The 21,904-nt window shown below is 42.1% G+C and overlaps 1 protein-coding gene across 2 annotated transcripts in view; it reads left to right on the top strand.

Moving 5' to 3' along the window:
- FAM168A (family with sequence similarity 168 member A) overlaps window positions 1-20,398 on the top strand; it is a 220,393-nt gene extending 199,995 nt beyond the window's left edge. The window contains exons 7-9 of one of the 2 annotated variants that reach the window (XM_073612769.1): window positions 3,072-3,246; window positions 7,290-7,419; window positions 13,200-20,398. In XM_073612769.1, the coding sequence (XP_073468870.1) occupies window positions 3,072-3,246; window positions 7,290-7,402 (288 nt within the window). In that variant the 3' untranslated portion in view covers window positions 7,403-7,419; window positions 13,200-20,398. Of the gene's footprint in view, window positions 1-3,071; window positions 3,262-7,289; window positions 7,420-13,199 lie in introns of both variants that reach the window. The other variant, XM_073612768.1, reaches the window with a different exon arrangement.
- The last annotated feature ends 1,506 nt before the right edge of the window (window positions 20,399-21,904 follow it).

Raw genomic sequence — 21,904 nt, 5'->3', positions numbered from 1 at the left:
TGGGCCCATCTGCAGCCTCACTGGGCCCATTTGCAGCCTCACTGTGTCCATTTGCAGCCTCACTGTGTCCATTTGCAGCCTCACTGTGTCCATTTGCAGCCTCACTGTGTCCATTTGCAGCCTCACTGTGTCCATTTGCAGCCTCACTGTGTCCATTTGCAGCCTCACTGTGTCCATTTGCAGCCTCACTGTGTCCATTTGCAGCCTCACTGTGTCCATTTGCAGCCTCACTGTGTCCATTTGCAGCCTCACTGTGTCCATTTGCAGCCTCACTGTGTCCATTTGCAGCCTCACTGGGCCCATTTGCAGCCTCACTGGGCCCATTTGCAGCCTCACTGGGCCCATTTGCAGCCTCACTGGGCCCATTTGCAGCCTCACTGGGCCCATTTGCAGCCTCACTGGGCCCATTTGCAGCCTCACTGGGCCCATCTGCAGCCTCACTGTGTCCATCGGCAGCCTCACTGTGCCCGTCTGCAGCCTCACTGTGCCCATCTGCAGCCGTACCTTTGATAACTAAAACAGGGGGATACAGTTTCCCAGCATTGTATCAGTGTTCCTCTATCACAGACGAGGAGAGGGCGGGGCTTTGTTACAATGGACGGCCGCTGAACAGACGGCATGACACAGCGGGAGACACCCGCTGTTTTAGTATTCACAGGTACAGCTGCAGATGGGCACCCTCACTGGAGTATAAACCGAGAGGGGGGGGGGGTTCAGCCTAAAAAATGTGTTGAAAAACTTGGCTTGTGCTCGAGTGTATATATAACAAAAAAAAGACCCAAAGTTTAGAAAAAAAAAAACATCTTCTACTTTCTGTTATGAAACATAGCCAATAAAAAAAAAATTGAATTTCTTCATAAATTTTGGCCAAAAAATATTCTGCTTCATGTCTTTGGTAAAAAAAAAATCCTGATAAGTATATATTGAACGGTTTGTCTGAAAGTTATAGCGTCTACAAACTATGGTGTATATATACTGGAATTTTTATTTATTTATTTTTCTACTACTAATGGCGGTGATCAGTGACTTATAGTGGGACTGCGTTAGTGCGGCGTGCAATCTGAAACTAACTGATGCTAAAGAGGAGGGGGGGGTGACATCTCCAGTGCCACTAATACAGTGATCAGTGATAATACTATACACTGTCACTAATGACACTGGCTGGAAAGGGGTTAACATCTAGGGTGATCAATGGGTTAAATGTGTGCCTAACCATGTTTAGTATGTTTACTGTGTGGTGTTTTACTAAGCGATGTGCTGGTTTTTACTCCCTGCTTCCCCAGGGAGAAAAAAAAACAGCACGTTACTTCTATGTGTAGAGAGCCCTGTGTTGTTTATGCAACAAAGAGAAAAAGTGGCACATCCAGAGATGAAGAAAAATGTGTAGAATCAAAGGTTAAAAAACATGACACACGAGGGATCCACACTATTCAGCCGACGCGTTTCACACAAAGTGCTTAATCATTGCAATCATTTCAGTCAATCATTTCCATTTAATTTTTGTCACTGTAAGAATGCCGCTGACGAAAACTTTTTTTTTTTTTTTACCGTAATGCATTTGCCCCATTACCTGTTCTACCCACCTCCATACCTAAACACTTGTCTGACTCCTGTCACCGCTCCAGCATCTCTCCCATCACTTCCTGCTTTCACTGTAGACACTGATGCCCATGGCTCCTGCTGCTGTGTCAGTAAGACTACAGTGAGGAGGGGGCAGGGGTGTGTGGCTTACTGACGCTGTCTGTGTCTATAGACGCACACAGCCCTACTTGGGAATAGGTACGCACAGATGCCCCTATAGCACCCACCTTACTAAGGAAGCACCCCAAGCAATGAGAAGCTGACCGCTCTGGTGGGGGACTGACAAAATAGGAGGTAAGCGACCGCTCTGTGCAATATCAACAGAGAAGGTAAATATTACTTCTATTTATTTTAAACCCCCAAAAATTGCTTTTATTATGACTTTAGTATAAAGAGTAATGTTACATTGATGGTTTATTACTACTTTCATTATGGTCCAATGGGCAGTTAGGTGGCACAGCTCAGGATATTCCATATTGAATAGTTGGATCACCTTACTTGTCCCTACAGTGCGACTAAGGCCGTGAATCACAAGACCAGCAGAACAGAATTATGAATATTATTATTATTTATTAATATATAAATTTTATATATTTATAATCTATATATAAATCTTGTATAATAATACCGTATATACTCGAGTATAAGCCGAGTTTTTCAGCACATTTTTTTGTGCTGAAAATGCCCCCCTCGGCTTATACTCGAGTCAAGCACTTTTCTGCAGCAGAGAATTACATTTTCCATACCGACTTTGGGGCCCCGTATCTCGGGGCCACTTGGTTCTAGGAACCCCAGCTTTGGATATGTTGTAGTGTTAGTTCCACTGGGTTTGCACAGCAAATTTGGGTGTTCCTAGCACCAAGGGACACCAAGATACGGGGCCCCAGATTCGGTCAACTGTGTCTGTCTGCAGCAATGTCATTTCGGGACCCTTTGGGTCAGAGACCCCAAATTTTGGCTGCAGCTAGCGGGCATCTAGGAACCCTTAACTACCGAGTTTGAAGTTCGGGTGACCTATGGCTGCAAATGGGCACAGTGAGGCTGCAAATGGGCACAGTGAGGCTGCAAATGGGCATTGTTGAGCCTCTTTTCCACTTACAGTAGCTGCGCATTTCTCACCCTCGTCTTATACTCGAGTCAATAAGTTTTCCCAGTTTTTTGTGGTAAAATTAGGTGCCTCGGCTTGTATTGGGGTCGGCTTATACTCGAGTATATACGGAAATAATTATGAATATTATGGGGGGAAGTTTGGGGGTGGGGTGTTATGTGTCAGTTTGTTCTGGAGGAGGGAGGGAAACAAAGGAAGACAGTAAGAAAAATAAGCTTGGGTCATTTGGCTCTTGCGTAATAGCCAGAAAGGGCTAGGAGACACCTGATTGTTTTCCAGCTTTGACTGCAAACAACTGGATTGGCTGAATGTTATTTTGTTTTTTGACATATATAACATGACCTCTGTTGTGTCTAAATGACCTCTCGTTCTTGTCCCTCAGGGCGCTTACTACACACAGCCTGTCTATGCTGCACAGCCCCACGTCATCCACCACACCACTGTGGTCCAACCAAACAGCATTCCTTCTGCGATATACCCGGCCCCCGTAGCGGCACCACGGACTAATGGCGTTGCGATGGGAATGGTTGCCGGGACCACCATGGCCATGTCAGCAGGTGGGTTCTCCTACGGTGAGTAAAGGTGAAACGTCTGACTTCGGGTCACCCATAGCTAGAGATGAACTGTACCAAAGAGGGCCTGTCATTTAAATGGCCGGTGATAGATGTAGAGAGACCTCGGCTGCTGGAATCTGGAGGGTGAATTCCAAAAACTGGAGGCTGATTCAGCCTGCCAGAAAACCATCGAAAATTCAGATGTCCGTTATGGTGAGACAGAGGTATTAAAGTGGTTATAAACCCATTTAAAATAAATAAATAAATAAAACACCTGCAAGACCAAGGCATAATGAGCTAGTATGCATAGGATACTAGCTCATTATATAATACTCACCTGAGATCAAAGCCCTAGGTGCGGTGCGTGTACACAGCACCGGCCGGCGACATCACTCCCGGGGGTTACTTCCGGGTATCGCAGCTCCAGCGCTGTGATTGGCCGGAGCCGCGATGACGTCACTCCCACGCATGCGCGAGGTAATGGCACACTCACTGAACCAACGGCGCATACGTGCCATTGCTTCAGTTTGTGTCAGTGCGCATGTGCCGATGACGTCGGCACATGAAAATACAGGGGATATCTCCTAAACTGTGCACTTTTAGGAGATATCCGGGGTTGCTACAGGTAAACTTTATTATAGGCTCACCTGTAGCAAAAAGTGGTCTGTAAGGGTTTACAATCACTTTAAAAGAAGAGTCCAAATAAAGTGCATGCATACATATAGCCAATTTTTTTATCACTTTTGGATAAAGTAGGGAAGAGTAAAAACCCCTTGTTGCTTTATTTTTCTGTCTCTTTTCCATTGGGGGGATTTCTATTTCTGTTTTTATCTTGAAGATGAAAGTAAGAGGAAGTTCCTCTAAAATGTCACCAGAAGAGGTGTTACTATTAATATAGTTATTACCCTTACATTTAGTTCTGGTGACCACTGTACGTGTTTTCGTTTCTTATTCTTTTCTGTCTCTGGGACAGTGGTCACCAGGACAGATAGCGGTATATTTGTCTATCATGGGGCACAGACAGCAATAAAAACTTGATGGGGATTGTAATACTTTCCCGCTCTATCCAAAACAAACTAAAAAAAAAGTTTAGGCTATACTTACATTTTAAATCTGCATTTTCATTTCTAAATCAAAGCTGAACCAGCCAGAAAGCACAGAATAGTTTTTGTAAGCTACTTGTTTATCGTGTCCAAAAACACACTTTTTTAAATAGTTTTTTTGTAATATTTTCTTCCACAAACGTGAATTTTGGCTCATGTTTACGAAAGCTTCCATGTAATGGGACCAGGCACCTCTACTTTCTTTCTACGGAGAAAGAAAATAGTGGAGTTTACATTATCTTTCGTGGGCACTCGCCCTGCAGTGGAGAAGTTTCCTTGTGTCCCCCAGTGTTTCCTGGTAGAGAAGATTCCTAGGGTCCCTTGTATTTCCTAGTGGAGAAGATTCCTAGGGTCCCTTGTATTTCCTAGTGGAAAAAATTCCTAGTGTCCCATTTATTTCCCAGTGGAGAAATGTCCTAGTGTTTCCTAGTGGAGAAGCTTCCTAGTGTCCCCTGTGTTTCTTAGTGGATAAGTTTCATAGTGTCCCCTAGTATTTCCTAGTGGAGAGGATTCCTAGTACCCCCCAGTGTTTACTATTGGAGACATTTTCTAGTGTCTCCTAGTGGAAAAATGTCCTAGTGTCTCCTAGTGGAGAAGTTTCCTAGGGTCCCCCAGTGTTTCCTAGTGGAGAAGAATCCTAGTGTCCCCACGGTGTCTCCTGGTGGAGAAGATTCTTGGTGTTCTCCAGTGTCTCCTAGTGGAGAAAATTCCTAGTGTTTCCTACTGGAGAAGATTCCTTGTTTTACTTGTGTTGCCAAGTGTCCCCTAGTATTTCCTAGTGGAGAATTTTTCCTAGTGTCCCCCAGTGTCTTCTAGTGGAGAAGATTCCTAGTGTCCCCTAGTATTTCCAAGTGGAGAAGTTTTCCTAGTGTCCCCCAGTTGTTTTCTAGTGGAGAAGATTCCTAGTGTCCCCTAGTGGAAACGTTTCCTATAGTGCCCCCTGGTGTTTCCTAATTGAGAATAAGGTTCCTAGTGTCCCCTAGTATTTCCTATTGGAGAATTTTCCTAGTGCACTTCAGTGTTATCTAGAGGAGAAGTTTCCTAGTGTCCCCCAGTGTCTTCTAGTGGAAACGTTCCCTAGTCCCCCTGGTGTTTCCTAATTGAGAAGAAGATTCCTAGTGTACCCTAGTATTTCTTAGGGGAGAAGTTTCCTAGTGCCCCCTGGTGTTTCCTAATTGAGAAGAAGATTCCTAGTGTCCCCTAATATTTCCTAGTGGAGAAGATTCCTAGTGTCCTCCAGTGTCTCCTAGTGGAGAAGATTCCTAGTGTCTTCTAGTGGAGAAGATTCCTAGTGTCCCCTAGTATTTCCTAGGGGAGAAGTTTCCTAGTGCCCCCTGGTGTTTCCTAATTGAGAAGAAGATTCCTAGTGTCCCCTAGTATTTCCTAGTGGAGAAGTTTCCTAGTGTCCTCCAGTGTCTCCTAGTGGAGAAGATTCCTAGTGTCCTCCAGTGTCTCCTAGTGGAGAAGATTCCTAGTGTCCCCTAGTATTTCCTAGTGGAAACATTTCCTAGTGCCCCCTGGTGTTTCCTAATTGAGAAGAAGATTCCTAGTATTTCCTAGTGGAGAAGATTCCTAGTGTCCTCCAGTGTCTCCTAGTGGAGACAATTCCTAATGTCCCCTAGTATTTCCTAGTGGAAACGTTTCCTAGTGCCCCCTGGTGTTTCCTAATTGAGAAGAAGATTCCTAGTGTCCCCTAATATTTCCAAGTGGAGAAGTTTTCCTAGTGTCCCCCAGTTGTTTTCTAGTGGAGAAGATTCCTAGTGTCCCCTAGTGGAAACATTTCCTATAGTGCCCCCTGGTGTTTCCTAATTGAGGATAAGGTTCCTAGTGTCCCCTAGTATTTCCTAATGGAGAATTTTCCTAGTGCACTTCAGTGTTATCTAGAGGAGAAGTTTCCTAGTGTCCCCCAGTGTCTTCTAGTGGAAACGTTTCCTAGTCCCCCTGGTGTTTCCTAATTGAGAAGAAGATTCCTAGTGTACCCTAGTATTTCTTAGGGGAGAAGTTTCCTAGTGCCCCCTGGTGTTTCCTAATTGAGAAGAAGATTCCTAGTGTCCCCTAATATTTCCTAGTGGAGAAGTTTCCTAGTGTCCTCCAGTGTCTCCTAGTGGAGAAGATTCCTAGTGTCCTCCAGTGTCTCCTAGTGGAGAAGATTCCTAGTGTCCCCTAGTATTTCCTAGTGGAAACATTTCCTAGTGCCCCCTGGTGTTTCCTAATTGAGAAGAAGATTCCTAGTATTTCCTAGTGGAGAAGTTTTCTAGTGTCCTCCAGTGTCTCCTAGTGGAGAAAATTCCTAGTGTCCCCTAGTATTTCCTAGTGGAAACGTTTCCTAGTGCCCCCTGGTGTTTCCTAATTGAAAAGAAGATTCCTAGTGTCCCCTAATATTTCCTAGTGGAGAAGTTTCCTAGTGTCCTCCAGTGTCTCCTAGTGGAGAAGATTCCTAGTGTCCCCAGGTCTCGCCTCTGGCCTCCAAAGCATCTGATCACACTGACATCGGTTTGATCAGATGCTTTTTCAAGTCGGCAACGGCTTGTTTAGATGAGACCGAAACCAGAAGTGATAAAATCCTCATCGCTTCCGGTTTCTGAGGTCGCGTGGTGTGTGGAACAACATCAGTTCCTTTCAGTGTGTGCCTGGAACTGGGTTCTGTCGGTCGCATCCTCACGGGCTCATTAATCGCACTGGAGAGCCTGGTAAAGGTGGCGGGAGGGGGGTGGGACCCCCTTCTCCCGCCTGAAAAAAGTAATCAGCGGCTTCTTAGCTGCAGTGATGACCAAGATATCACCCTTCCAATCCAGCGGTACGTCAACGGTGCTCCAAATTATTTGTGTCAATTGTAATCTCTCTGTACCACAGGAAAGACAAAGTAATGAAGCAGACTGACTGACAGAATCTTATTGAATTAGTAGGACAGATCTTAACTTTCATCGCTTTCTTTTTATCCAGGCACGTTACTGACCACGCCTCAGCACACTGCCCTAGGAGCACATCAAGTCTCTGTGCCAACATACAGAGCTCAAGGAACCCCAGCGTACAGCTATGTACCTCCCCACTGGTAATCTGCTGGCCTGTCTATGTAAGTACAATAGCCATGATCATACTCTATATACAGAGCTTTCCTATATACAGAGATATGGTGGTATTAGTGAGACCTCTTGTGGTGCCTCAGTGAACAGCAATGCTTGTGACACAATTGATTTAGCAAGGGCCCGTTCCTATTGTGCGTTGCTCTCAAACATGCAATCTCAGCCATTGAGTCACAATGTGTAAAAAGTTTATGTACTCAAAATCATTTTTTTTTTTTTTTTTTTTTTTAGTACATTTGGTATCTTACCCCACTTCCTGGACAGAAAGGGGGTGAAAGTGCCCAGTAGGCAAGTGGTTAATATCAAAATTAACCCTGGGGGGGGGGGGTCCATGTTACTCTTTAATTTAACCTCTACTACCATCTTATCGAGAGTCAAAAAAATTGCAGAAGGCCTTTTTTTTCCCCTACAAAATTTTTATTATTTAGGGAGTCGCATGTAAGGCATGCCGAAATACTATAACTGCATTATATATCAGATAAAGACATATCACATCAATATGAGATTGTAACGTTATGGGTACAAGACAATAGCAGGAGAATGATGCATAAACCCAGTACATAAAGGGATGCATTCTAAAAAGTGGTCTTTCCCCGTCATTTTCTAAAATGCAGTCCCTCTATGGATGTTTGTATAATATAGTCATTGATACTGGGGATATCATGTAACAAGAAACAAAGAGAACATAACAGACAGCCAAGAGCACAGCCATGGTACAGGCATACCCCACTTTTAAGTACACAATGGGGTTTATTTACTAAAGCTGGAAAGTGCAAAATCAGGCTCACTTCTGCATAGAAACCAATGAGCTTCCAGGTTTTATTACGAAAGCTTAATTGAACAAGCTGTGGTTAGAAGCTCATTGGTTTCTATGCAGAAGTGAGCCTGATTTTGCACTTTTCAGCTTTAGTAAATAAGTCCCATTGTGTACTTAAAAGTTGGGTATGCCTGTACTGCAGTCCTACTATTAAAGTGTATCTAAACCTAAAAATGTAATATATTGTAGAAAAATAGTGCTTGGTGTGGTGTCTGCATGGTGGTAGAACAATTGGTAGTTTAACCACTTGCCACCCGCCATATAGCAGAATGAGGGCGGCAGGCAAAGTGGTTGTGATATCCTGACCGGACATCAAATGACTTGATTGGGATAACATAGCCGGCGTGCGCCCGCGGGGTGCGCAGCGATCACAGGTGCGGTGTGTCAGTCTGACATACTGCAACTTCGATCGTGGTATGAAGCCTCTGACAGATGACCAATCACAGCTGATCATCGCGTGAACAAGGAAGTGCCGGTAAACGGCTTTCTTCGGGTCACGCTGACAGGGATAGCCAATCGGTGGCTCTCCCTGTCAGAGGGGGGTCTGTGCTGATAATCAGCACATTCATTATCAGCACAGCCCCCATTAAAAGGTGCCCATCAGTGCCCAACACCTGCCAGCTTGTCCCCATGATAAACGCCTGTCAATGCCCAACAGTGCCCACAACAGTACCAATCAATGCCCCATCAGTAATGCCTGTCAGTCCGCATCAAAGTGCCAATCAGTGCCACTCAGTAATGCCTGTCAGTAGCTCCTCATCAGTGCTGCCTATCCAGTGCTGCCTATCCAGTGCTGCCTATCCAGTGCCGCCTATCCAGTGCCGCCTATCAGTGCCGTCATTGCTGCCTATCAGTGCCCATCGGTTTTTTCTTTTTAAATTGTCGTTTTTTTTCGTTTATAGTGCAAAAATTAAAACCCGCAGAGGTGATCAAATACCACCAAAAGAAAGCTCTATTTGTGGGAAGAAAACGATAAAAATTTAGTTTGGGTACAGTGTTGTATGACCGCGCAATTGTCATTCAAAGTGCAACAGCGCTGAAAGCTAAAAATTGTCCTGGGCAGGAAGGGGGGAAAGTGCCCGGTATTGAAGTGGTTAAAGTGATTGTATAGGCCAAACATCCTCAAACTACGGCCCTCCAGCTGTTGCAGAACTACATATCCCATGAGGCATTGTAAAACTCTGACATTCACAGACATGACTGGGCATGATGGGAATTGTAGTTCCTGAACAACTGGAGGGCCGTAGTTTGAAAACCTCTGGTATAGGCTTTTCTTTTAAGTTAAAATAACAAACAGGTTTATACTTGCCTTCTCTGTGCATAGAGCGGCCTCGAACCTCCTCTTTCTCAGGTCCACCGCTGGCACTTTTGGCTCCTCCTCTTGTCCGTGTACCATCATAGGAAGTGCTAATAGTGCAAAGTCCCAAAATTAGGTGCATGATGACTATCAATCTTCCTCCATAATAAATGCACTGTCAGCGTGGATTATTTCTGGTCAATTATTTTTGGGGACACTGCATATGCATTTATTATGGAGGAAGATTCATTTTCATCCTTGCACCTAATTTTGGGACTTTGTTTGCACTATTAGCACTTTTTTAAGGCGGAAGATTGATATTCATCTTTCATTTGTTTGCACTGTCAGCACTTTTAAGGAATGGTTGCCACCTACTGGTGATTATGCCTTATTACATGTATTGTTTATGTTAATTTTTTTTTGGTTTAACCACTTACCGACCAACCGCTGCAGTTACACTGCGGCAGGTTGGCTCGGGTGCGCAAATCGTACACAATGATCTGTGGGCACGCGCGCGCCCGCCCCCATTGGCCAGCCAGGGGAGCCAATGAGCTGGTCCGCCGGCCACCCACGGTCGTTCCCTGCAGTGACAGAACAGGGGATCTGCCTGTGTAAAGACGGATCTGTGTGTTGTCCCAGTGAGCCCTTCCTCCATACAGTTAAAACGCACACTGAGGGAACACAGTTAACCCCTTGATCGTCCCTGATGTTAACCCCTTCCCTGCCAGTGTCATTAGTACAATGTCAGTGCATAGTTTTAGCACTAATATATAAAAAGTGCAGTGCTAAGAAAACACTGTGAAGTGTAGTGAAATAAATAAAGATAAGAAGTGATATGAACACAAATTAATATAAAAATGCATAATAACCACAACATATAAAGTCCAATCACTAAGTGACAAAGTGTGAAATAAATTTCATAAGACAAGTGTCCAAATGAAATCAATTCCTTGATGGCAAAACAAAGAGATGTAATCACAGGGGTATCTGTAAAGCACATTCAATACAGGGTAGGCATTCGTCTGTTCGGAAATTATAGATAAATACTCCTTACCAGACACGGTGGACCCACCTGTCGTACGACAGTGGATCAGTAGGGCTTATATCGGCCAAGGCCAGATGGTCATCTGAGGGACACGCTCTGTTGTAAACGGAACCTGTGAAGAAGTTTGCTTGGTGCAAGTTGAAGACCATTAGGTCGAAACGCATCAGCCCTTCTTTCCCCACACTGCTTTTTCTTTTTATCCTGTTTGTGATCATTTACAGTCATCAAATACTGCAAAAGACTTGAGACTGGGGCAGAGGTTCACCTTCCAGCAGGACAACGACCCTAAACATACAGCCAGATCTACAATGGAATGGTTTAGAACAAAGCATATTCATGTGTTAGAATGGCCCACTCAAAGTCCAGACCTAAATCCAATTGAAGATCTGTTGCTGTTCACAGACGCTCTCCATCCAATCTGACAGAGCTTGAGCTATTTTGTAAAGAAGAATGGGCAAAAATGTCACTCTCTAGATGTGCAAAGCTGGTAGAGACATCCCCAAAAAGACTTGCAGCTGTAATTGCAGAGAAAGGAGGTTCTACAAAGTATTGGCTCAGGGGGGCGCCATACAAATGTACCCCACACTTTTCATATATTTATTTGTAAAACTTTTTATTAGAGGAGAGATATACTGTATATACTATTATAAGAGTATATACTATTAGAGGAGATATATACTACTAGAGGAGATATACTATATATACTACTAGAGGAGATATACTATATATACTACTAGAGGAGATATACTATATATACTACTAGAGGAGATATACTATATATACTACTAGAGGAGATATACTATATATACTACTAGAGGAGATATTCTGTATATACTACTTGAGGAGATATTCTGTATATACTATTAGAGGAGATATACTGTATATACTACTAGAGGAGAGATATACTGTATATACTATTAGAGGAGAGATATACTGTATATACTATTAGAAGAGATATACTGTATATACTATTAGAGGAAAGATATACTGTATATACTATTAGAGGAGATATACTGTATATACTACTAGAGGAGAGATATACTGTATATACTATTAGAGGAGAGATATACTGTATATACTATTAGAGGAGAGATATACTGTATATACCATTAGAGGAGAGATATACTGTATATACTATTAGAGGAGAGATATACTGTATATACCATTAGAGGAGAGATATACTGTATATACTATTAGAGGAGAGATATACTGTATATACCATTAGAGGAGATATATACTGTATATACTATTAGAAGAGATATACTGTATATACTATTAGAGGAAAGATATACTGTATATACTATTAGAGGAGAGATATACTGTATATACCATTAGAGGAGAGATATACTGTATATACCATTAGAGGAGATATATACTGTATATACTATTAGAAGAGATATACTGTATATACTATTAGAGGAAAGATATACTGTATATACTATTAGAGGAAAGATATACTGTATATACTATTAAAGGGTGAATCTAGTAAATATCAGACTCAGAGATCATTTTTTTTTATTAAAAAAAAAACAATACAATGTCTTCCTTCAAAAAAATTTTAATTTTAAGAACGTTTGTTCGATTTTCTAATCGTTAGTGGGGTCAAATCGATATTCATTTTCAACCACAGTGACGAGAACATTTGGAAATAGAAAACTTCTTTAAATTATCAGACAATGTATTTGGTTTTCGTTCAGAAATTACATTCATTTTAAAAACAGAATGTTAAAAACAAGTGAGAATTTCAAACGACATTCTTTCATTCAGCGAATGTACAAAGATTTTTCATATGAATATTCTTGTCTGAAAATGGATCGGTGTGGCCGACATAAGGCTCAGTACACACCTATGCAGTTTGCTTTTGATCTGTTTCTGCAGTGCTTTTTGCTGTGCGTTTTTAATTTTTGCGCACATGATTTTGCTGCAATTTGTGTTTTTGCAATTTTTTTTTGGCCAATTTGTTGTCGGGCAGATTAAAAAACAAATTGCTGCAAAAGAACACATTGCATACTTTTCTGCAGCTTTTCCATTGAAGTATATTGAACCAAAAAAGCACCATTTTGCGTTCAAAAAAAGTCCCCGATCGTTTCCAAATACGCAGCGGCTGAAAAAAAGCATAGATGTGAACAGGTCCCATAGGAAACCATGTAAACGAACTGTAGTGCGTTTCTACAAAAAGCACCAAAAAAGTAAACACAAAGATGTGAACCAGGTCTAAGACGTTTAGTAACATAATGGGGTTAAAAAAACTAAAATGAGCCCTTTATAGTACAAAAAAAAGCAAATAATCACTACTGTAAGGGGTTCATTTTTTTTACTGTAGAACAGTGAAAGTAATATTTACAGTAGCGATTATTTACAGTAGCCATATAAATGGCTCATTTTAGTTTTTTTTTAACCCCATTATGTTACTGGCCGATTAATCGATTATGAAATCGGTGATGATTAATCGATTAGTTGTTTCAGCCCTAATTGAAATGTATTGTAATTGTACTGTCTCCCTTTATACTGTAAAGCGATGCGCAAACCATTGTCGCTGTATAAATCCTGTATAATAATAATATTTTCAGTGACCAAACTTATTTTATTTTTAATTTTTTTTATCTTGCAGGTCTGGAGTAAAACATTGTATGCAAACGCTCAAGTCTTACATGGGTGCTGGAACAACTGACGAGCGGCACCAAGTCTGTCTGCAAGATCAAAAACAACGGAACACACACAAAAAAAAAAAGAAAAAAAAAAAAAAAAAAGTGCATCGGTCACTTTATTACTCTTTAGTGTTTTTGTAAAAGCTGCTTTTCTGTAAGCCGCCACCTTTTCTGTTTTCCATGTGTCACTCGTTAGCCGCGACCAAGCGCAGAGGCCACCCCCTTCTCCGCCTACGACATTGCTGGCGTCTCTGTGTGTTTTCTGACACTCATTGAAACATTTCCCTTTTTCTATTTTTTTTTTTCTATTTTTTATTACGATTCATCATTTTGTTTTTTGTTTTTAATTCTTCTTTGATCAGTTTTCGAAATTTCATTAATACTGTTTTAAAATTGTGTCTTCCAAAGCTCACTGTCTGGCATTAGAGAATTGTCGAAAATTCTGTTCTCGTTGAAGCTGTGATGGCTCTCGCTTTGTCACAGGAAAACTACGAAACTAATGCAACGTTTTTTGTTTTTGTTTTTTTTTTTGCTTAGTTTTATTTTTGCAATGAAATTCGAGGCTGCTATACTAGTTTTTTTTCTTGTGGGGAAAAACTAGAAGTATTCTAGATGTTACGTACTAACCACCACTTTTCTGTAAAAGCACAAAAAACAAACGTGTCTCGTGTTTTTTGTTTTTTTTTGTGTTGGAGGGTATCAAACATCCCCCATCTCCCCCCCCACACACACAAACACACACACGGGCCTTGCCCCCTCATCTGAACAGTTCATAAAAGCGGCACAAGACCACTATACCAACGTGCTATCGCAGATACACCACAATTGTATCCCGGCGTCATGCACCCGAGTGGTGTCCGGGACCCTCGCACGCGGTCCAGTCTTTTACTCTAGTTGATGAGATGTTGTATTTGTGAGACAGTGTTATGGATAGAAAGGCTTGAGTGTTATTGTAGATAGCTCAGTCCTAGTTTGCATGTTCGTATAGGAATGAACAATTTACTCCACGATGTACTGTAGCTCGGTGGGGCCTGCCATGGCAAAGCAGTGAGCCACTGTTACCCTCCTATTAGGAAACTCCGACTCCCACCTTTTCACAGCCGCCCACCCGGTTCAACGACTATCTGCTCGATGCAAAAGATGTATGAAGCCTCTGCAGCAGATATGCAATATACAAGCCTTAAGTCAAGGCGCAAACAACTGGCATCTTTGCCGTGGCTGAGGAACTGCAACCTCCGGGCACACTGGGCATTGTAGTTCCCCTGTCGCCACGGTGAGGCCAACTTGCCCCATGCCTGTAGCTGTAAGTGTTTCTAGTTTCTGTAACTGGAGACTACTATCATATATTAAGTGTTTTTTTTTTTTTTTGTGCATTTTGGCACCGTCCCGTCCCCCACCCCTTCCAGTCACGATTACACAATTACCTCAGCTTAGCACTGGAATTTCCGATAAGCCTAGCTTTCTAGAACACTAAACATCAGAATACACTACAGACCAGTCCTCTTTTTATTTTTTTTAAAGCTGACATTTTATTGGTGATTTTTCAGTATTGGTCATTCGTTTTATAATGTGATTTGGGGTGGCCTCCCACGGGCAGCTTGCAGAAGAGACACACTTACCTTTCCCAATCAGGACAAAGTAACATTGTCTCCAGATAGCCCATCAACCGAGGCATGTATACTTGCCCAACAACCTGCTGCTTCCTACTGCAGAATCAGGTCTAAGGTCCAGTGTTGGAGTCTAGACTGGGAAGGTTATCCCATGAGCCCTTCCACGTGATAATGTTGGGGTCTTATGAATTGCAGCTCAGACCCAGGCACTGTCACATGAAGAAGGTCACAAGCTCCCTCGAACCTGGAAGCCCCTCTTGATTGACATGGGCTCTGGTTTTGCAGAGAGGCGTCATGGCTCCTTACCTGTCTCGGGAAGTGGGCTATTTGTTCTGAATAAGCAAAGTGACATATCCTTCCATGAATTTGCATGTCAGAGTGCCCATACTCTTACAGGTCTTGTCCCTTTTTATTTCCAGAGAAACCAGGGGGCTTAAAACCTAGCAGCACAACTGTGGACTTGCAGCTCGGAAGTCAATGACTTACATTGCCTTTCCCATCCTGTAGTACCACCATCTGCAGCTTGAAAGTCAATGACTTTGCATGGCTTTCCCATCCTGCAGTGCCACCATCTCTATTGCAGCTTGGAAGTCAATGACTTGGCATACCTTTCCCATCCTGCAGTGCCATCATCACTATTGCAGCTTGGAGGTCGATGACTTGGCATGCCTTTCCCATCCTGTAGTACCACAATATCTATTGCAGCTTGAAAGTCAATGACTTGGCATGCCTTTCCCATCCTGTAGTACCACTATCTCTATTGCAGCTTGAGTCAATGACTTGGCATGCCTTTCCCATACTGAAGTGCCACCATCTCTATTGCAGCTTGGAAGTCAATGACTTGGCATGCCTTTTCCATCCTATAGTGCCACCATCTCTATTGCAGTCGGAAGTGGCCATCAGACTGAGTGCACTGGGTTTGGGGCCCCCAGGGAGCTTTGGAAAAAAAACCCTGTGATCCAAAGTTAAGTTTCAGGTAGACATCTTTTTTCTGCTGCTGAAATGTTAGGACTCGTTCACAACACGTGGTCTGTATATGTGTGTTCCTGTGCATTACCATTCATTGTCTATTGCACCCAGAACGCATCTACAGTACACTGCAATGCACCTGCACTGAAGTGCACCATAATGCATCATAACTCACAGATGCTAATGCTCTGTGTATTGCAGTGTGATGCATTTTGGAAAAAAGCAGAGGACCTATTTTTTTCATGCGTTGATAGTCCATTCAAAATGGGCTTACGTGACTTGCCTCAAACCCATGCATTGCAGCGCACCATATTGTGGTGTGAATGGCTCTTATACCGCAGTGCAAATCTACATCGGTTTAATCCACATAGTCCAGCAGTTTATTATGCCCTCGAAGCGACAACACAAACCTACATACAATCACCTACTTATGTTTTGGTTTTACTGACTTTTAACACAAAACGTATCCAGTCTTTTCAGGAAAATGATAAAACCGCTCTTTTTTCCAGCATTTTGTATATCAAGCAGCATTGTACATCAGATGTGTTTGTTGCAAATACCGTATAGTGTTGTCATGTAGTATTGCACTGTGTGCGGTCTTTGTGGCTGCAGTTGTTCCTTGTCTGGCTTTTAAGTTGGCTCTCCCAAGAAGTGGCACGGTCTGGCTGATTTGACGTTGAAGGAACCGATGAAAAGTAGTAGCAATAACTTGCCTCCTGCAAGAGGGGAGGGGCTCTTTACTTGACCAATAGACTTGCTCCTCCCTGGATGCACAATATTGACATAGGTGTTTGTAAAGGTACTTTGCACTTGTTACTCTTTCTTTTGCTAACGGTACTGGAGGTTATTCGGAGAGATTAGGTTTAAGCAATACATTTTGTTGTGTGTGCATGTGCAAAAAAAAAAATAAATAAAATAATGGATTTTTTTTATGTTTCTCTTTAAAGGACTAGGAGGGTGTCAGTGAAGTGTCGTGTGCTTGTTATGTTTGCCCCTTTCTATCTGTTTAAACAGAAATTAAAGAGTTTTTTGTTTCATTCGAGTCAGTAGTGCAACATTTAGCTGCCAGCAACTTTTAACATGACTCACATTTTTAAAGGCTTGCTGATCCATATTCTTGTTTTTGTACACACATGCTCCCTCTAGTGGTCCCCTTTTTATCAGGGAATGTAAGAAGTGTCGATAGGTAAAGAGAATAGGACTTTGTCCATTTATAGCACAGTGATGGAGTTTGCAGATAGCTCACCCTCCAGGTAGCTGTACTTACCCAGCTGTTCTCCAAGGCCACAATGCTTCTTGGCATTGGGGAGCACATGGCCACCCTGTGTGACACTGACCCGCTAACAGACCCAAACACTGTTAAAGTGGGAGGGTTGAAGGCATGACCTCATCTCCCTTTCTAAATTTTAACAATAAAGCTTAGGTGGGGATGCTGCAGCTGCAAGGGAGTGTGGCTGGGTAGGCACATTACTTTCAACTGATTATATCCACATTTATAGCTAAAATATCCCTACATAGTTTTCATTTAAAGGGTAATTTCACTCCACCTTTATCAACCTTGTAAAAAATACTTCTCTCGGTGTATATTTAGCAGTTTCATGTTAATCTACATTTGCTAAGAATTCGGCAGCAGAATACAACAGTGGAGCTTCAAACATATAGTAAACATTATTGCCCTTTGTCCAAGCCTTTTACGGCCAAAAATGTACCATCTCTTCAAGGTCCATGCCTATAACAGTTCCAATGCATCTGCTCCCTCTCGGCTTGTACTTGTTAAGGAAAGAACTCTGCTTTCATGATGCCTTGCTGAACTGAAAATAGTTTATGATGCAGTTTAATATAAAATAACAGTTGTTCAGTTCCAAGCTAACATGGAGCAGTGCATACTGGAGGGGTAATCACTCAAGCACTTAAGTAAAATAACCTTGTACTCAGCCCCACAAGCAAAGTGGACCTGTCAAAATTATAACTAAAGGTTTCATTCTAAAATAAAAAGGGAGGCTACACATTGCTTCAAGACTTCTCTGTTATGAGCAGTTAAGTTAAGCAGTTAAGTACACAGGGGCAGAATGTCAAAAAAAAAAAGTCCAACATTCTGCCCGTGTGTATGTTGGTCTGTCCGAGAGAAGCCGGCTGTTTGCATCCCATCGACTCCCGATCAGCGCCCTCAGCCAATGGCAGAGAGCGCTGATTGGAGTGTTCTGGGGGGTCCCCCTGTCAGAACACAACAGCTCAGCGGGGGAGATCCCTAAACTAACCTTGCATGGTTAGTACAGCGACTCCAACTGGAGCTGACAGTTTTTTTATTTGTGTAAAAAAACTGTAGTGTGTACCCGGCTTTAGGGGGACCTCCGGATTACATCTTGTGTTGTTTAAACAGTAGGGAGAACACATTTAGTTTAAAGCTGATTGGCTGGCTTTGTGCTGTGAGTAAATCCAGTTGCATAGTGTATTGTTGAACTGTGGTGAAAAGTGGGGTGTTTGCTTGTGCCCATTACAGCTCCATGCCAGAAGACCTGCAATTCCTAATTTTTATATTGGTTTTTGAAGATAAGTAAACATAGCAAATGTCAATACATTTTCACTTCACAGTGCCCTCTGGCACTGGCAATCAGAAATACCAGCATCACTTTTTATTTTCCTGGCATGGTTCAGTCCATGTTAATAGAGCGTGTAACTCTCTAGATACTTTGTATTGTACTCCACAGAACAGCCAAGCACGGATGCGTGCTGCAGGACACCACTGCTTGTACAGTTCAACTAACCCTATATGCATTGGGGGCATGCCAGCTGTGCTAAACACAGGGAGGTGGAGATGGGGCTTGGGCAGCTGCTTTTTGGGGGGGGAAACCCACCACCAAAATGTAGTCCACAGTGATATTTAAACATTGAAGGTCAGGTTAGCTCTAGCAAACCACCCATGTGTATGTTTTGATACAGCTATGCACATTTTCTATACTGCTGCAGATTGTTCTTCGATATCAAATGTGTATGTACAATGACCGCTTCCTATCACTCAAATCGGATATAAATCAATCCCACACAGACTCCCAACGTTATAGATCATACACTTACTGTCTCTGTGACATTCCTTATGTTGATGTCCATGAGCCTCTCTGCAGAACTGCAAAGCCAGAAAATTTACTATCCAACCTTTCTTCATTAAATTTGATGGCCTATACATAGTACAATATGGTGCACTGAATAGCACACTCTTTTTTGATGGCTTTGGGGTTTTACAGATCATTTAAAGTTTACTGGAGTGAATATTTCCTGGAAAACTTTTCCTATAATGTCGAAAACATTTTTGGCATCATGTGATTCCTAGATTAATAGTGACAATTTAACTTCTCTTCTTACATAAATGACAAATGCACTAGCAAGAGATCATTGGGCCAGGGTGAGTATAGCATGAAAAAAAGCACTTGCTTCCATGACCTAGTGACTTAAAGTGAACCTTTCACCATAATAGACTAAAAGGCAATTTAATGTGGCACTTATTGATGGCACCAATGCCTAGATTACATAACAAAGTTGATCCAGTGACCCCCAGAACCTGAGCTGACACTTTATATTCAAATCTGCAACCAAATTAGTGGGCATTCCCCACTTCCTGCAATGCAGTTACTATGCTTTGTTTTTTGGTGGCTTTTGTATTGTACTGTGGAAAGCAGAAAGAGTGCCAGAGCTGGTATTGGACATGATCCTTTAAATATCCCCCAATTTTACTGATCCTGGCGACCTCTACCCCCATCTGTCTCCTTGAGGTGTTGGGATCATACAAGTCTGAGATAAATTCCCAACACCCATGCAAAAGATGTAGTCTGTTCTCTACCTCTATATGGCAGGGTTGTGTACTGTGAATCCTTTTTTGGAATGTGTATGGCTGTGTCAATGTTTGATACTTAGTTGAGAGAGAGGTGTTTACTATGCTCATTGCAGCCCCCGTATTGATGTTTGAAACTTAACTGAGAAAGAGGGGTGTGTACTGGTGCCCATTGCAGCCCCCTGTGTTGATTTTTGAAACTTAGCTGAGAGGGGTGTGTACTGGTGCCCATTGCAGCCCCTTGTGTTGATTTTTGAAACTTTGCTGAAAGAGCAAGAGAGGGGTGTTTTACTAGTGCCCATTGCAGCCCCCTACTAGGAGACTCTTTCATTTTCATATGGTTTCCCCTGATAAACAAAACAAGTCAGTATGTTTCATTTACAAAACAATTCAGGGAAAAATTGTCTTGCAAGCAATCTCCTTTTCAGTCTCCCAAATTGCATTGGGAGATTGAAATTTACATTTCATTAGTTGCATCTGGCAACACAGTCTGATGAAATACTTCCCTCCAAGCGTTATTTTTATTTTCACACTTCACTCACTCCGCTTCATTGATCCCAGCCTAGTGGACCTCCTGACCTACAAACTGATCTTGAAGCTGCTATTCCGTGTAAATTATATACCAACCCTCCACATAGTCACTCGTTTTGTTTTGTCCTTTTTAATATCTGGGATTTTTTTTTCTGTAAGATGGATCACTGCTCAGTATTTTTTTTTAATAAGGTGGAGATGAAAACAGAGAAGGATTTTCTTACAATCGATACATGATGTACAATCCACATTCGAATCCTTGTAAAGGGGAAAGTATGAACATATAGTAGTTATATCCGTTCAGTGCTACAATTATACCATTAGTAAGCAAGCCCTTATATGCGTATATATAAATATAAATGGAATATATCTTTGCTTTAAATATACTGTAATGCAAGACTTGAAAAAAAATGCATATTGATAGTTTTCTTGGCCCCTATAGTCAGCTCCACGCAAGCTGATCTGTGTGTACGAGTATTTGCTCTTGTAAATTTAGGAACGACGGCTAGTGTTTTTGTTTTATTTTTTAAATTTTTCTGCAGTTTGATTATGTAATTTATGACACTTTTTTTATTTTACCATAAGTGTTATTTGCGTTTTTGTTTGAGCAGTTGATGTTTATTAAACTTAACTAGAAGAAATGTAATGATGCAGAACATTTCAGAAACACAAGTCTTGGGGCTTTCACAGTTGTCTTGGTTGGAGAATGTAGCTTTTTTTTTTTTTTTTTTTACTTTGAAGGTGAACTTCAGGGAAAAAAAATATTTGCGCTTGCTGTGGGGTCCGTCTTCCAACTGGTCATTTTGCTTAGGGGATGATGAATAAGGTGATACACTTACCTTTTTCTCCATTCTTTCTTCATGTGACTGATCCTCAGAGGCCTCTTCCCTTCACTGCCTGACAGGTCGCAGCTCTCCGATATCACCCCATGCAATGGAGGACCAGCAGTCCTGTACTTTGTGAGGGCTCCAAGAGCCCACCTATGTTCTACAGCATCAGACACCAGAGAGGGCAAGAAATAAGGCAAGTATAACAGCTCATTCATCATCCCCTAGGCAAAACAAGCAGTTATCCCTTGCCGAGGGGAAGCGGGTCTGCCGCAAGGGTAAATGTTTTTTTTTGCCGGGGTTCAGCTTTCAGCTTTAGGGTTCAAACAAAAAAAAGTATTATTCGTGCTGTTGGAAGTGATTATTCGGCCTGACTGGCAGTTGCGGTTCAGTCTGCATAATAAAAACACACGGGACTGATGTATGAGAAGTGTGCTTGATGGAAAATTTCTTGTTGCCTATAGGTGCCAGAGTGCCGTTTTCAAAACAACAGGAGCTGGTGGAGGTGGTAAGAGTTTGTTGCTATGGCACACTTTCATTACAGGAAACCCTGTGGGTCTGGTTTATGAAATATGTGCCCATACCAGCTGCTCAAACCCTTGTCTGATTTGCCGAAGTGGCAGTTTATTTTTAAGGACAACAAAAACAATTTTCTCCTTGAGTTCCCATTTCATACATTAGCCCTGGTGGTCATGAGTACATAGACACTTCTAATTAGTGGAATACTCATGTATACATGCAGTCATGCAATTTCTGGAAACAAATGTTGTCAGCTGAAGAGGGTGAATATTGGTGGTGTCACAACTAAGAACCTGAAAGCAGCCATCTTGGGCCTAATGTATGAAGGATCCAAGGTATTCTTTAACACTAAGCAGTGAGAATCTCTTTACTGCTAGAAGAATTTG

This window comes from Aquarana catesbeiana, linkage group LG02 (genome assembly GCF_042186555.1).
Source record: "Aquarana catesbeiana isolate 2022-GZ linkage group LG02, ASM4218655v1, whole genome shotgun sequence".
NCBI lineage: Eukaryota > Metazoa > Chordata > Amphibia > Anura > Ranidae > Aquarana > Aquarana catesbeiana.
This window is presented reverse-complemented; position numbering and strand designations above follow the sequence as displayed.